The 16,085-nt window shown below is 45.7% G+C and overlaps 1 protein-coding gene across 2 annotated transcripts in view; it reads right to left on the bottom strand.

The window, feature by feature from the left end:
* Nucleotides 1–204: 204 nt before the first annotated feature.
* Gpatch1 (G-patch domain containing 1) overlaps nucleotides 205–16,085 on the bottom strand; it is a 37,091-nt gene continuing 21,210 nt past the window's right edge. The window contains exons 11-20 of one of the 2 annotated variants that reach the window (XM_004867106.3): nucleotides 14,927–15,223; nucleotides 13,508–13,686; nucleotides 12,983–13,110; nucleotides 11,166–11,296; nucleotides 10,696–10,862; nucleotides 7,813–8,020; nucleotides 6,662–6,775; nucleotides 4,244–4,341; nucleotides 2,314–2,462; nucleotides 205–624 (exon numbers count right to left, since the gene is read on the bottom strand). In XM_004867106.3, coding sequence (XP_004867163.2) covers nucleotides 594–624; nucleotides 2,314–2,462; nucleotides 4,244–4,341; nucleotides 6,662–6,775; nucleotides 7,813–8,020; nucleotides 10,696–10,862; nucleotides 11,166–11,296; nucleotides 12,983–13,110; nucleotides 13,508–13,686; nucleotides 14,927–15,223 — 1,502 coding nt within the window. In that variant the 3' untranslated portion in view covers nucleotides 205–593. The remainder of the gene's footprint in view (nucleotides 625–2,313; nucleotides 2,463–4,243; nucleotides 4,342–6,661; nucleotides 6,776–7,812; nucleotides 8,021–10,695; nucleotides 10,863–11,165; nucleotides 11,297–12,982; nucleotides 13,111–13,507; nucleotides 13,687–14,926; nucleotides 15,224–16,085) is intronic. The other variant, XM_004867107.3, reaches the window with a different exon arrangement.

Raw genomic sequence — 16,085 nt, 5'->3', positions numbered from 1 at the left:
TCCTGACAGACCTCTGAGCGCCATCTCAGAGGGAGGTGGCTCCAGCCTGGACCTGGTTCGGTGCTGCCCAGGGGTCTCTGGCCACACCAGCAACCTGTGTGTGGGGAGCATCAGGCCTGAGGCACAGTGGGAGGGAAGCAGCTGCCTCCCTCTCCAGCTGCATCCTTCAGTGAGTCCAAACCATCCTTACTAACTTCAGCTCTCTTCATCACAAAACCAGAGGGTGCTCTTTACTTTTAATTGCTTATAAAACTTCCAAGGAATTAAAAACATCAAAAAGAAAAGAGAAAAAAATGCCACTTGAATTAAACCGTTCAGTCTGAATTTTTCCCTCTGATCAATTTCTGAGTTCTTTCTTTTTTCTTTTTTTTTTTGGCACCAGGGATCAAACTCAGATCCTTGCGCTTGTGAGGCAGGTGATGGAACCACTGAGCTACATCCCCGGCCCTAGAGAACTTTCAAATGTCCGGGTTTTACAAATTATTTTACAGCAGCAATTTACATATAAATACAATCTGTACAGTGTGTTAACTGAACAGTGAGTGTCCATCACAGAGCAGAGCTGATTCTGGGACAAGCTGGGCGGGATTCGATCACTGCCTCTTTAGCGGGAGGCATTTCAGCCTGAAAAAGAAAACACAAGCAAGAGAGAGGGTCAGTTAGATGTGAACTGAAAAGCCAAACAGGGTCAGGGCTGTTGCTCAGTGTAGAGCGCTTCTAGGTTAGAATGAAGAGGGGAAAAAATCCACACAGCTCCGAGAATGGCACATTGTGCTCTAGGTCACAGTGGGAAGTCCGTGCTCAGAAAATACAGGGCTGACTGCACTGTGATGCTTGGCTTAACCTGTATCGTCAACTGCTTCTTCTCTTACCCTGAAACACAGACACGATCGCCCACAGCTTGCACCAGAACCCATTTATAAGAACAGCTTCGAATCCCATCTTCACTTCCCACCTCATTCACTTAGGACCTTTGGGAAGGAATTAAAACATGTCTGTCCCAGGGCCAAAAGCCCAGGGTTGTCGATCTGACACCTCAGCTTCTCGTACAGAAGAGGCTGCATGGCTCTTGAGCGTATGATAAGAATCCCTCCGGCCTTCTTCCTGAGCAAAAAGCTGCATGCTATGGTTTAATGAGTGTCCCCACAGGCCCATGTGTTAAGGGTTGGTCCCGGCATGGCACTGTTGCAGGAGGACGTTTAAGAGGTGGGGCCTAGTGTGGGTCACGGGGCTGTGGCCTTGAAGGGCACAGTGGGACCCGTCTCTTCCTCTTCTTACCTGCTGGCCCTGAGGTGGGCGGGTCTGTAAGGGAAAGCTGACCTGTGTAGAGAAATCCATGCTCCTACCCTTTGTATTTTTGGACCAAGAGAACACACTGCCCATTAGAAAGAAATGAATGAAAAAGAAAAAAAGGTGGCAGTTGTCTTTCCAGATAGCAATACTATAAGGACACAATTATCATGACAGGAGGCCAGAGAAACACAAAAGAAATAAGGATGGAGAACCCGGAGGGGCACTGGGATTTAGCAGATAACCAAGTCACACTGCCCTTCAGGAAACACAGTGCTGGCTGGGCTCAGATGGCCCCCGACCTGCCCTGTTGCTTCCCCTTCATCTTGGGCCCACAGCTGGGCTGCCCTTCCCAGTCCCGGGGTGGCCAGGAATGTTCGTAATTTTTGTAATTAATGTAATAAACAGTGCTTTCATAATTTCATGGATACAAGTACTTTGGAAAGCACACTGACAATATTTATTATAATTGTTCATACCCTTCAAATTTATGCTACATTAAATTATATTTACATTAAAAATGTGCAGCCAGGCATTGGTGGCACACACCTGTAATCCCAGCACTCTGGGAGGATAAGGCAGGGGAATCACCAAGTTCAAGCCCAGCCCAGGGAACTTAGATTTCTCGAGATTGTGTCTCAAAATAAAAAATTTTAAAAAGGGCTAGGGAATGTAGCTCAGTGCAAAGGGCATGGGTTCAAACTCCAGTGCCACAAAAAAATAAACAAAAAGTGTACAACAATGTGTGTAGAAGCGCATGTGTACGTGTGTGGTTACACAAAGAGGTAACTAACATGAAACTGAGGGGCAAGGTCACTGTGGAGAAAGGAGAGGCTTGGGGAGCTGGCCAGAAGCCCTGGTAAGCTTTATGTGTAAGGTCTGAACTTTCATAATAATGAATATATATTACTTTTGATTAAATACTAAAACTTTTTTCAAAGGCTAGTTAATACACAGACTTCTCATTTCTGAGTTTGCACCTAAGCAAATACACATTCAGGAAGCCTGTGGATCCGCGCCTACCGCCAAAGCAGCTCCTGAGGTGACAGGTCGGTGGGCCCTTCTCCATCACTCTGGCTGTCGCTGCTGTCGGAACTCTCTGAACTGCTGCTTTTCTCTGGTTTTTTATTCTTTTGTTTGCTTTTATGTTTGTGCTTTTTGTGTTTCTTTTTCTGGCAAAAGAAAAGGAGATGAGAGAAGGGGGAGATTTTGGTGCGGTGAAAAGCGAGCCTGGAAGCTGGGTGGTAGATCTCGTCTAGCATGTATGAGGGGCGGGGCTCTGCCCCTAACACAGAAATGGAAAAAAAGCAAACTCGGGCATTTGGTTGTTGGAATCACTCAAAAACAAAGTCGCGCACTAGGTTTTGGCATGACACAGGCAGACAAGTGCAGATAGCTGGGTACATCCCTGAGCAGAGGCTGACACTGCCAAACCAAGCAGACATGGGCAGGACCCCATCTTTCTTTTTTTTTGGCACCAGGGATCGAACTCAGGACCTTGAGCTTGTGAGGCAGGCACCGGAACCACTAAGCTAAATCCCTGGCCCCCATCTTTCTTGATATTTAGCACATTTAGCACGTGTGTGTGTGTGTGTTTGTGTGTGTGTGTGTGTGTGTGTGTGTGTACACATACATATATAAATATACATTTTTTTCTGGTACTGGAGAGTGAACCCAGGGACTTCACACTGAGTTACATCCCAAGCCTTTTTACTGTTATTTTGAGACAGGGGCGAGCCTCAGATTCTGAATCTTCCAGCCTCAGCCTCAGCCTCCTGAACAGCTGAGGTTACAGGCAGCACCATACCTGGCTACTCAGCCCGTCTTAATGCAGTGCTGGCACCACCTCCTGTGAACTTGACTGGTTTACCTTGCCAGGCACCTGGGGAACTGCGCTGTAGGGTGGTGACCGGCCAGAAGAGCAGGGAGAAGAAACTGGCAGGAGGGCAACGAACATGGGTGGCCTGCCCCCCACCCAACAGGGTCTGGTTTCCCACTGGTCTTTCTCTGCACTGCAGAGAGTGGACCGCACTGGGTGCCCAACAATAACATGAACCTGGGCAAAAGCCTAAGGAAATCTGGATGACGAGACAGAGATGTCGATGGTGGATGCACAGCTATTCTTTCTATTCAAGTTTCCTTCAGTTCCAATGGCAAGCTATGGACCAAAGGCTCCATTTTTTTTTTCTTTTGGTATTGGGGATCGAACTCAGGACCTTGTGCTTGCAGGGCAGGCGATGTGCCACTGAGCTAAATCCCTGGCCCCGAAGGATCCATTTCTAATAATGACAAAGTAGTTGAGGTCAGGGGTAGCTTGGTGGTAAAGTGCTTGCCCAGGGAGGTCTAAGTTTCCATCCCTAGTACTGTTTAAAAAAAAAAAAGTAGCCAGCCATGGTTGTGCACACCTATAATCCCAGTACTCTAGGAGGCTGAGGCAGGAAGATCACAAGTTCAAGTGTAGCCTGGTCAATTTAGTGACTTAGCAACACTTGTCTCAAAATGAAAAATAAGAAAATGGGCTGGGGATGTAGCTCAGTGAGAAGGCCCTGGGTTCAATCCCCAGTACTGGGGAAAAAAAATTAATTGAGAAGTGCTCAAGACACCTTCATTTTAATATAGGATGAATAATCAATAAATACTGTTCTATTATTTAATACTCAGCCTTTACTCTAAGATGCTTTAAATGCCCTTTTCTCCTACATTTTCACCAAAAATTTTTTAGAGTACAACCAAACAAATTAAAATGTGCTGCTTTGAAAGAAAAACAGCTTCTGAAAAACTGAACATTTGCACTGAATGTGCGCATTTCTGTGGAGCCACAGAGGGCCCCACGTCCCTGATCCCAGCAACGGGATCCTCCCTGACCAGCTTCAGGTGCTGCTCGGGCTTCGCTGGACACCAGAAGCAGGAGTGTCAGGCCCCACGTGACCCTGGACACTCGGAAGTTACTCACCTTCTCTTTCTTTCGTTTGTGCTCTTTTTTGGTCTTGTGTTTTTCTTTGTTCTTTTTATATTTCTCTTTTTGAGGTGTCTCAGGTTTCTGACGAGCATCTGAAAGACAAATGTAATAAACATGTGAACTGCAGGGAAAACACAGACTATGAAAAGTAAGCTCCTCAAGTGCTTAGTTAGGAGTGTGACGTGAATGGAAGGTCTCTCATTAAGGCAAAACTCCTGCCCTTCCATTAGCCTCTGCCAAAATGACGAACAGATTAGCACAGCACACTGTTGCACCACAGCCAGGAAGCGGCCAGAAACCTCGGTGCAGGACCTGTGCAACCCAAGCAGGGTCCCGCTGACCCTTGCTGCTGGATGACACAGACAGAGATGAAGTTGGAGCAGGAAGCCCAGGTGCCTACAGTAACGTCATCCTCAGGTGAGCTTGGTACCACAAAAGCTGAGTCCTGGTTCCAGGCCCAGCCCTGCAATTCTGGCATGTTGTCCACCATCTCCAAGTCTGTCCCTATTTTAAAATGGAGACAGCCAGGCATGGTGGTGCACGCCCATAATCCCAGCACTCGGGAGGCAGAGGAAGGAGGATTGCTTTGAGTCTGAGGCCAGCCTGGGCTACATAACGAGTTCAAGGCTGAGTTCAAGGCCGGCCTAAACTACAAAGCGAGACCCTGTTTCAAAAAAGCAAACAACAGCTGGGGATTTAGCTCAGTGCTTCTGCTGTCTGCCTCACAAGTGCAAGGTCCCAAGTTCGATCCCTAGTACCAAAAAAAAAAAAAAAAAAAAAAAAGCAAACAACAGGGCTAGGGATTTAGCTCTTTGGCAACACGCCTGCCATGCAAGCGCAAGGTCCTGAGTTGATCCCCAGTGGGGGAGAGCAAAAAAACAAAACAAACAAACAAACAAAATAAAATGGGGATAACAAGAATCCCTACTCTCTTGAGACATAAGGAGGATGAACTAAGATGAGGCACATGAATCCCGTAGCTCAGAATTTGGCATGTAACAACTGTGAGCTCTTTATATATCTTCTTCTCTTTACAAAAAAATATTTTGTAAGAATTTATAAGTGGAAATATTTAAAAATTAGCATTAAAACAACATAATGTATGTAATAATTAAAAATAACTAAAGAAGCCGGGCATGGTGGCACACTCCTGTAATCCTAGCTACTCGGGAGGGTGAGGGAGGAGGATCACAAGTTTGAGGCCAGTTCAAGCAAGTTAGTGAGACGCTACCTCAAAACACAAAACAAAACAAAACAAACAAAACAAATGGCTGTGAATGAATCTCAGAGAAAAGGCTCTCGGTTCAATCCCCCAGTCCTAAAAAACAAAAACTAAAACTAAATGAGTTGCATAGGCCTACACTCACCACCTTGATTCAGACCAAGACATTTTCATAGGCTGTATATTTGCAGGTAAACAAAAAAAATAAAAATAAAAAATGAGAGTAGGAGCACAACAAGTCATTAAATCAACTTTTTCCAGCTAAAGAAAAGTTTCAAGATGTCTCAGGAGTGTAACTATTTTCCAAACCCAATTAACAAATGCCTGTAATTGCTAGCCTTACAGTTGGTCAGATATTTCAGAATTTGACCTCCCTTGATTTTTTTTATGCTAGTTTTTAAAAAACCATGTCCCCTAATAACCCATAAACCAAATTGTTATAAAGTATTTTATGGGTAGCAAGGACATTCTGAAAATGAATGGAAGGAATAATAATGAATAGTTATCTCACAGAATAATTTTCAAGTGCTGACACCAATTTTGAATTAAAGATCTAAACAACTGAGGCAAATGAAAAATACATTCGCTGCAATTTTTCTGAGCTTCACATTTTTCTCTGCTTTTTAGCATATCTTTGAAAGCTAGGTTAATTAACCCAATCAATATTTTAATGTGAGGACTAGAGGAAAATATAAAGTGGACAATGGAATTATATGCTATCTACATATCTGGGCCACATTTTCAGATGTTAATGCAGCCTTCAAAGAGATGATAAAAACCAGTCTAATCATTTTATTTATTTATTATTATTTTTTCCCTGTACTGGGGATTGAACTCAGGACCTTGTACTTGCCAGGCAGGCGTGATGCCACTGAGCTACATTCCTGGGCCAATCTAATCATTTTATCAGGATAGGTCACTGTAAGCTGTCTATAATAAACATCTGAAAATTAGAAAGGGAAAAGTTTAAAGGTCTCTGGCACTGGTGAGCAACAGCTACTGTTCAGGCACTAGGTGGAGGCAATGGGTCTCAAAATGTGAACAAAAACAGAGAAACCAGAAGTGAGCAGAGTGGGTGGGCCTGGAGCGGGATCAGAGAGCTGGGTGGCTGTCACACCGCAGTAGAGCTGTCACACCTCAGGGACACACGTGCTGACACAGGCAGGCAAACCAAGGAGCTCAGGACTCACTGGGGCAGAAGACGGGGGGCAGCCTCGGGCCAAACTCTTCCCGTTCATCCAGCTGCATCTTCTGTATCGGGAAGGCAGGTACTGGGGCAGGCTCAGGAGGCGCCGGCTCAGCAGCTGAAAAACATCAGAGCAGGACTTTCACTCATTTGCCCAGCAGTACCACATGTAAGCCCTTCATTAATGTCTTCTGCCACCAAACAATGTGCTTGTCTTCCCTTTGCTTAAGTAGCTCAGGCCAGGTGCTGAGGACACAATGAACATGGCAGAGCCACTTCTGTCCTGGAAACAATGGAGCTGGGAAGTCAGCTACATGAGGATACCTGTGACCAAGTGCACCAGGGGTGTCATGCCGAGAGGGAGGTGTACCTGGGGGCACACACTCCAGTCACTGGGGAGCTGAGGGTCAAACACCCTCGAGGAGAAGAAATCAACACTTACAAACAAACAGGGATGTAATATGTCCCATCCCTCAACAGTAGTCCTGGTGAGGACTACTTTCACTTAGAATAAACTATCAACAAAGGCAAAAATGAAAATAAAGCTGGGGATGGTGGTGGATGCCTGTGATCCCGGTACTCAGGAAGCTGAGGCAGGAGGATTGATGTGAATTCCAGGCCAGTCCAGGCTACAGTACTTTTGAGGCCAGCCTGAACTACATAGCAAGAGCCTGTCTCAAAAAAAAAAAAGAAAGAAAGAAAATAAACAATCATGTCCATATTAATAACCATATTATTTAAAAGATGTCTACTAAAAGAGAGAAAACTTGAAAAAACATACATAAAAATGTTAAAAGTGGTTATTCTGAGGAAAAGAGATTACAAAGGACTTAAGATTTTTACATTTCTTACGTGGCGGGGGGCCTGGGTATTGATCCTGAGGCCTTCACACGGAGCTACATCCTCGGCTCTTTTTTATTTTTAATTTTGAGACAGAGTCTCTCACTAAGCCACTAAGTCACCCAGGCTGGGCTCAAACTTATGATCCTCCTGCCTCAGCCTCCCAAAGTGCTATGATTACAGGTGTGCATCACCACACCCAGGCACTTGTGTACTTACATTAAACATCACTGATTGCTAATTCCCCTGGTTTAAAATTACACACTAAGAGGCTGCGTTCTGCCCTTTAGATCCCGAGTCTGGATACTGACATACCGTGTGCCAGAGGCACAGTTTCCCCCAAGTCAGTGTCCTGGGAGCCTGTGAAGTTGGCCTTCGGGCCCGCCTGCTCATCCTCACTGTTGTCTTGCTCTTCCTCCGACGAGGAGGACTCTGAGGAGCTGGCGAAGATGGCCTTGAATAAGTCCATGGATGGGCGGCTGCCTTCTCCCTCGGGCTGTGACTCCACACCTTTGTCTACTGCCTGTATGAACAGTGAAGTAAGAGTCAGGAAGAAACAAGCAAGAGTGCAGGAACCCAGCATTCTAGAACTCACGTGTATACATGTGCACAGGGTTACATCCCTGCTGGTGTACATGGGTGTCCATAGCCACACACTGCCTAACTGGACAGTATCACGCATGCAGCCTTTGTTTTCCCGGTGTTTTTCTAGGATGTGCTGAAGAAGCAGAACCGAAGCCCTTTGTGGAGACTGGTCATTAATCAGAAGTGCAAAGGGTCCCGAAAAATGAAGTCAATCACAGTGACTCTGTCCTGTTTTCTTTTTCTTTTGGTACCGGGGATTGAACTCTGGACCTTGCGCTTGCAAGGCAGGCAGCGGCACCATTGAGCTAAATCCCCGGCCCAACTCTGTCTTGTTTTCAAGAGACTCTTTGAGCCTTCAGGCTTCAGTATTAAAAGTAATAAAGAAAGCATGCCTGGAAAAAAAAAAAAGAAAAGGGAAGAAAGCATGCCTGTAGGACACGCTGCAGAGAAACTCTCTCCACACAGCTAGGATAGAGCCAGGACAGGTCAATACAATGGTATCTCCCCTTTGCCACTGAACATCATCCTTCCAAAAACAAACCCAGGGGATGGACATTCTGTCTAACAAAAGAGAGGCAGTAACTCTGTACAAACCAATGCAGTACCCGAGGGGCCAGACCACACCGTTTGCCAATGGTGTCTCGCTGGACTGTGACCCGAGATAATCTAAGTGCAGAGAGCAGGGACAGGAGATGGCCCGGGACAGGAGATGGCCCAGGACAGGTCACTCCATGTTCCCACTGCGAACCCGAGCCAAGACCACAAAGACAACGGAAGACGCATCCTGGCTTGTGCCCAGCACAGGCCTGGACCCTGATGCCCAGCTCAGGCCTGGACCCTGATGCCCAGCTCTTCCTGCTTTTGGTCAGTGGTCATTCCCCAGGCCACAACACCTCTGATTTCCGGCATATTTACACAGCGACAAATACTCACACGAGGAAAACTAGTACAAGACAGTGAAGTTTGTAGTTTTAAGGCATACTGTTCATCAAAAAAGCAAAGAGGAAAAGTAATGATTTTTTTTAAAAGTCAGCCTGGGCATGGTGTCACATGCCTATAATCCCAGCACTCTGGGAGGCTGAGGCAGGAGGATCACAAGTTCAAGTCCTATAATCCCAGCACTTTGGGAGGTGGAGGCAGGAGATCAACAAATTCAAACCCAGCCTGGGCAACTTAGCAACTTAGTGAGATCCTGTCTCAAAATAAAATATTTTAAAGGGGTGGTAATGCAGCTCAGTGAGAAGGCCCTGGATTCAACCCTTAGTACCAAAGAAAAGAAAAAGCGATATTATATAATGATTCACCAGAAAGATATTACAATCCTAAACATGTATCCACTTAACAAGACAGCTTCAAAATACATGAAGCAAAAGCTACTTTGGAATATACTTTTTTTGTTGTTGCTTTTTTGAGAGCGAGCATCTCACTTTGTAGTTTAGGCTGGTCTCCAACTCTCACAATCCTCCTGCCTCAGCCTCCTGAGTGCTGGGATTACAGCTGTGCACCACTATGCCCAGCTCACTGTCTGATTCTTTGTGTATCTATTCTGGAAAGAATAAAACCAGAGACAGAAAACACATCAGCAGGGGCAGGCTCGGAGCGGGAGGCTGTGACCACAAAGGGTCAGCGGAAAGTTTCCTGGGTGATGGGGGATCTGCAGCCGGACTGACCACAGATATGGTCATACCAATTTGTATATGTGCTAAAACTCACTGAACTAAGACAGGAGGATCGCTGCAAGTCCGAGGCCAGCCTGGGCTACAAAGTGAGTTCAGGGACAGCCTGAACTACATAGTGAGACTCTGTCTCAAAAACCCCCCAAAAAAGCCCCCAAAACAAAAAACTCACTGAGCTGTACAACAACAACAACAAAAAAAGTCACTTTGATGCATATTAAGAAAATATATGAAGGCATTTATTAGATATTAAAACCAATTAAGTTCAGCTTTTAACTCTTAAGTCAGTAATTTATATTTTCTCCACAAAAAGAATGCTTATTGCTTGGAAAATTTATATTTTTCAATACGAATACACTGAATCTTGTTTCAGTGGTTGATTTAGGTGAAAGTCATACTAGAAGAGAAGTTTATAATCTCTCTTAACACATTTTTTTTCCACTACTAGGGATTGAACCCAGGGCCTCCCCACTGAGTACATCTCCAGTCTTTTTTTAAATTTTGAGATAGGATCTTCTTAAGTTACTAAGTTGCCCAGCTGGGCTCAAACTTGGGAACCTCCTGCCTCAGTCTCCCAGAGTGTTGCACAATCATGCCCAGCTTCTCCTCACATGATTAAAGCTACAACTGAACTGCTGGACTGCAGAGGAGGCATCAGCTAAATATAATCTGACCTTTGACTTGTTTCTGTAAATAAAGTTTTATTGGAACGCAGCTACACTCAAGTCACTTACCTATTTGCCTGTGGTCTCCTTCATACTCTACAGCATTGATGAGTAGTTGCCAGAGACTGTATGGGCCACAAACCCTAACATGTTTACCACCTTGCCCTTCACCAAACAAGTCTGCTGAGCCCTGCTATTAGACTATATGGAGAAAGGATCAGCATAGAGAAGGGCCAAGGCCACAGTCAGCCTGAACCTGGAGCCCCAAATACCTTATTTGAGAGTAATTCCGGCACATGCTCTTCCCCTTGCTTTACTGAGGGACTGGACTCTTGCTTAGCGGGACCAACTTTTGATCGAGCCAAACTTAAAAATTCACTAATGGAATCTTCTTTCTTTTCATGTTGAGATGTATCCCATCTGGACGGTTTCCTTGACTCTGAAAGGTAGGACATGGACATGACATTGGAATTGGCAAGCCAAAGGCAAGTTCTTCACTACTGACCTGTCATTCGTGCAGCCCCGACGCGCCAGGCACTGTGCAAGATGCTGGGGAAGTGGCAGGGCAGACAGAGCCCTGGAGAGCCCACGGTGGGACCAACACAGTGTGAGCTGACATAGGGACATGAGCAGGGAGAGTATCCACATGTAGCCCTAGGACCAGACCCCCCTTGTCTCTGTCTCCCCAGCAGGTGAGAGGTTCAGGGGCCCCCGGCACAGAGACCCCAGAAGCCCCACTCACTGTCCAAGCTGCGGGGCTGAGGGGCTTTTTCACTTGATGCTTGTGCTGTGGGTTCAGTCTCCGGAAGGGTCAGAAAGTTGAAGACAGAGTATTTGTCACGCTTCACTCTTGGTAAGCCCACTAAAGTGGAACTAGGGGTTAAAAAGAAAAAAGATATAATTTTAATAACAAATGCTAGGATAAAATCCACTTCTTGTAAAGTTTCTGGCCTCATATTTTCCCCTAGCTCTGCTACTTAACTAAAGAGTCAATTTAGATGTTCACATTTCCCAAAGCAATTCATGAATTGAGATGGCTGACTTTAGAATCTGTGAGTTTTTTTCTTATTATATGAAGAGCTAGAATCAATGAATTTTTTTGTGGTGCTGAGGACAGAATCCAGGGCCTGGCACATGCTAGGCAAATTCTCCACTGAGCTACTGTCCCAGTCTTTTTTATTTTGAGACAGGGCCTCAGAAAGTTTCCCAGACTGGCCTTGAACTTGTGACCTCCTGTCTCAGCATCCACAGTGGCTAGGATTACAGCACGAGCCACCACCACTGGCTGGAATTTAATTTTGAAAACGGATTCCACTGCTAAAACATATCCACAGTTCCTGATATAGCTGGAATATGGTAGGGTTTTATAATCAAGTAAGAAGGTACTGAACTTTTATAGACAATTAGAAAACATAAGAAATTGGGCTGGTGGTGTAGCTCAGCGGTAGAGACGAGACTCAGTTTAATCCCCAGGACCACCACCAAAAAAAAAAAAAGATAAGAAAGAAAACATAAGAAGGGCCGGGGATTTAGCTCAGTGGTTCCACCGCCTGCCTCGAAAGTACAAGGATCCAAGTTCGATCCCCAGTACAAACAAAAAAAGAGCAAAATGGCTAAAAAATTTATCTTATAAAATAATCAAAAAGTCATTGGGCCGGGGATTTAGCTCAGTGGTTTCGCCGCCTGCTGCACAAGCACAAGGACCTGAGTTCGATCCCTGGTACCAAAAAACCCCCAAACTAACAAATAAATAAATAGAAAACATAAGTAATATCTTAAATTAAAGTATATGAGCAGCATTTAAAAGATGGCAAACAAAAGTATTAAGCTTTTGTAACTAGACACATCTGAGTTTCATATCTTCAATGTGGAATAAAGTTTGCTCTCCGAATATTTGGGTTTTGGGAAGTGTGTTTGTTTTGTGATACTGGGGATTGAACCTAGGGCGTTTGGATTAAGCTACATCCCAGCCAATTTTTTAAAAATTATTTTAATGCCAGGTGTGGTGGCGCATACCTATAATCCTAGGTATTGGGAGGCTGAGGCAGGAGAATCACAAGTTCAAGGCCAGCCTGAACTACGTAGTGAGACCTTCCCTCAAAAAACCAAAACAATGGGCTGGGGATGTAGCTCAGCGGCACAGCACCTGCCTGGCAAGCACAAGGCCCTGAGTTCGATTCCGGGTACCAAAAACAAAACAAAACAAATAAACAACAATCATATATATATATATATATATATATATATATATATATATATATATATATATAGGGTCTTGCTAAGTCCTTAGGTTGGCCAGGCTGGGCTTGAATTTATGATCCTTCTCCCTCAGCCTCCCAAAGTGCTGGGATTACAGGTGTACACCCCCACACCTGGATGGATATTTAGGGGATTTTTTGCAATGAATTAATAGAAGTTAAAGTAATTCTGCAAAATTCGCAACTCTAAGGACTTATAACTAAGTTCATCTAGAAAAAGGAAATTTATAAGGGTACCGTGAGGGGAAACTTAGCTTGAATGCAGTTTTGTAAAGACCCAGAACAGGTTTATGGGACTCACCCTGGATAAGGGTCAGGGACATTGAACCTCTTACACAGAAGCTTGTCAGGGTGCCACTCAAATGTGTCTCGGGTAAGCTTCCCAAACATCTTCATCTTCACAGCCGACTGCTTGTCACTGACATCATTCTGGGAAGGGACACATGCTCTGTTTCAAGAAGTGTCACACAGCCGACCTGACTCACTTCCATTACAAAGTTTAAAGCTTCACTGTCTGGCATTTCCACCATCAATCAGTGCATACATACACACATGCACACAGAAATACATTTTTAAACTGTCTAGAATTACAAAAGAGCTCATACTATATATAGTATTTTTGCTTAAGTACCTTGGAAACCAAAGCATGAAATTATCTCATATTCTACTATGCCATGTGTATTTTGATCTTTTCAGTGACGGATTTAAAATATTGAGCTGTACCGTGTTTTAATTTAAAATGTAGCTTGTGCAAGGCCCTGGATTCAATCTCCAGCACCGCACCCCCCCCCCAAATTCACCAGGCAGGGACACAGTGGTGACAGACCTCTTGGTCTCGTGGGACTTCTACTTGATCTGAATCGTCTTCCTCCTTGGCATGGGTGAACCTGGAGGAGAGGGTCGAATGGGAAGACACATACAGCTGGGCTGCCCGCGAGAACTCTTCCCGCTCACGGCCTCGCTCCCACTCGGTCATGCTGGGGTCCAGACAGCGCTCCAGGGCATCTGTGGCACAGGGAACGAGACAGAGCTGCGAGGAGAACATGGTGGCACCATCTTCCCACTGGAAACGCCCCTGTTTCTCCTCACGTTTATGGGGATGGGCAGAGGTAGTGCTGGGGTTCTTTCCTTCAATATGATGCTCTTAGAGAATTGTCTACCGAGCAGAAGGGAGAAAACCATTTGAAAGGCTATTGCTTGGTTACACCTTTAGAAGTAAAGAACTTGTCATCACACCCAGAGGGATAAGTTCACTCCAACTATATTCCTATGTTTTGGGCAGAAAAATACTGTCTCTCTAACCTTTTTCTTTAAGTTAACAAGTCAGCCTTAGGGGGCATGGGTTCTTAGTATAAAGCAAGGCACAGTAAATGAACTTTACATTCCCCAAAGATCTGTTTGTGAAAAGCAACCCTGGGATTTGCTGAGGGGCTCTATACAGCTGCAGTCCCTCTCCTGGTCCTTACCGTACACACTTCATAGCACACAGATCGATTTTCCCCCATGTAATAGTTCAACAGCCCAGTTACCTCTTTAAGTCAAATCTCAGACTATGATTTGGGATAAAACAGGAGATGATGGCCCCTTGGTCAGAAATGCAACACTTACAGAAGTCAATGGTTTCCAAACAGCACATTAATCTAGCACTTGCCCCTGCCAAGGCACACTTGTACCTGACAGAACAGCTGTCCTTCCAACCTGAGCTGCGAGGAACCCAGGCTCCCAGAGCCTGCTCTTCAGTCAAGAGCCAAGGCCTGAAACCTTTACATCGCCTGCAGCAGGAAAAGCAGAAACCCTGGCCGAACAGGATACAGTGGATCCTTGACTCACAAACTCAATTCGTTCCCGAGGGCTGCTTGTAACTCAGGTTGGTCAGCTGAAGGCTCAGGCTCCTCTACACAGCCTTCAGAGTCTCCTGTTCACAGGCAGATCTCAGTGTTCTTAGAGAGACACTGGCCTGGGGTTTCTCAAGCCCACACAGGAGAGGATGTTATAGTGTTCCTTCCGGAACTCTTTAAGGGTTAAATCTGTATCTGAGACCATTACTCAGACAGCATTTGGGTTGTAACTCAAGACTTTGGGTGTAATTTAAAACTAAAATTCCAGTTGTAACCTAAGTTGTTCATGTCAGGCTGGTCAAGGCTCTGGGGTCCACTGTATTTAAACTTTAAATCTGGGGACAGAAAGAGAAGGGAGAACGCTGCCCGGCCCAGGGGAGGCATGGGAGACCCCGGCCAGCACCCACCTTTCTGACCCTTTTTCATCTGTACTAAGAACTCTTCATATCGTTTTTGCTTCTCTGGATCTTTAGCAAAAGGTTTGAAGTTGCTGGGTCTCACGGTGGCTGTCCCTCCGCCCAGGGCCATGCACCAAGAGCTGTGTCCAAGGTCCGGTACAGAGGGCCCGGCTCCGCTGCTTGGCACGTTCTGCGCCAGACTCCTGGCTTGGAGCTGCGCTGCTTTCAGGTCAGTTGCCTGCTTCACTTCTTTGATCCTCTCTCTGTCTTTTTGGGACAGAAACTCTAACACTGAAGTCGCTGAACCTAAACAAAGCGATAAGAAGGGATGAAAAGTATCATGAGGTGTACAGGTTTAGATTTCTCTGTATGGTCACTTTCAGTATCACAGATTTACGTAATTGGAGGTGAGTATTATGTGCTTAGCTTCTCATCCATACTCATATATCCTGTGAACTAGATGACCAATAACGAGACTCCTATCTTACAAGTGAGAAAATGGAGGTTAACAGCTGGGTGTTTAGGGTTGAGGGGCGCTCAGTGGGCGAGCGCCTGCCTAGTTCATGAGGCTCTGATTCAACCCCAGCACCAAAGGGGGAGACAAAGCCCACATCTGTAGGACGTGTGAGCGATACAGGCATGAGGAGCCTGGCTCCCAGTGCTTGCGGCAGACCCCAGGCTACGGCAGCCTCACTCCCACAGCCCTGCAGCTCAGCCCTGCTTCGGAGCACAGAGCTACCCACCAAGCACTCACTCCTGCTACAAGTGCTCGCTGGGCGCCAACTCCACACCAGGGCTTGCCCTAGAGGTGGGGACAATGAGGATGAGGTCCCCTCACTGGGGAGGGAGATGGACAGGACACAAGCCAAAGATCCACGCAGAGGAGTGCTGTGAAAACACTGGGTGGATGTGACTTAGGTGACTTAGGTGAGCAGACTGGCAGAGGGACTGGGGGATAACTAGCAGATACAGCAGTAAGGAAACCTCTCTAAAGAGATGATATTCGATATTTGAGATGTGGTGTCGCACCCTGTAATCCCAGCACTTGGGAGGCTGAGGCAGGAGGATTGCTGTGAGTTTGAGACAAGCCTGGGCTACATAGTGAGTTCAAGGCCAACCAGAACTACATCAGAAGCTCAAAAAACCAAAAATAAATAAATAAACAAAT

Source organism: Heterocephalus glaber, unplaced genomic scaffold (genome assembly GCF_053883595.1).
Source record: "Heterocephalus glaber isolate CG9 unplaced genomic scaffold, H.glaber_assembly_v1.0 deba00001744, whole genome shotgun sequence".
In the NCBI taxonomy this organism is placed as follows: Eukaryota; Metazoa; Chordata; class Mammalia; order Rodentia; family Bathyergidae; genus Heterocephalus; species Heterocephalus glaber.
Note: the sequence above shows the minus strand (reverse complement) of the source record. Positions and strands in the feature narration are given on the sequence as shown.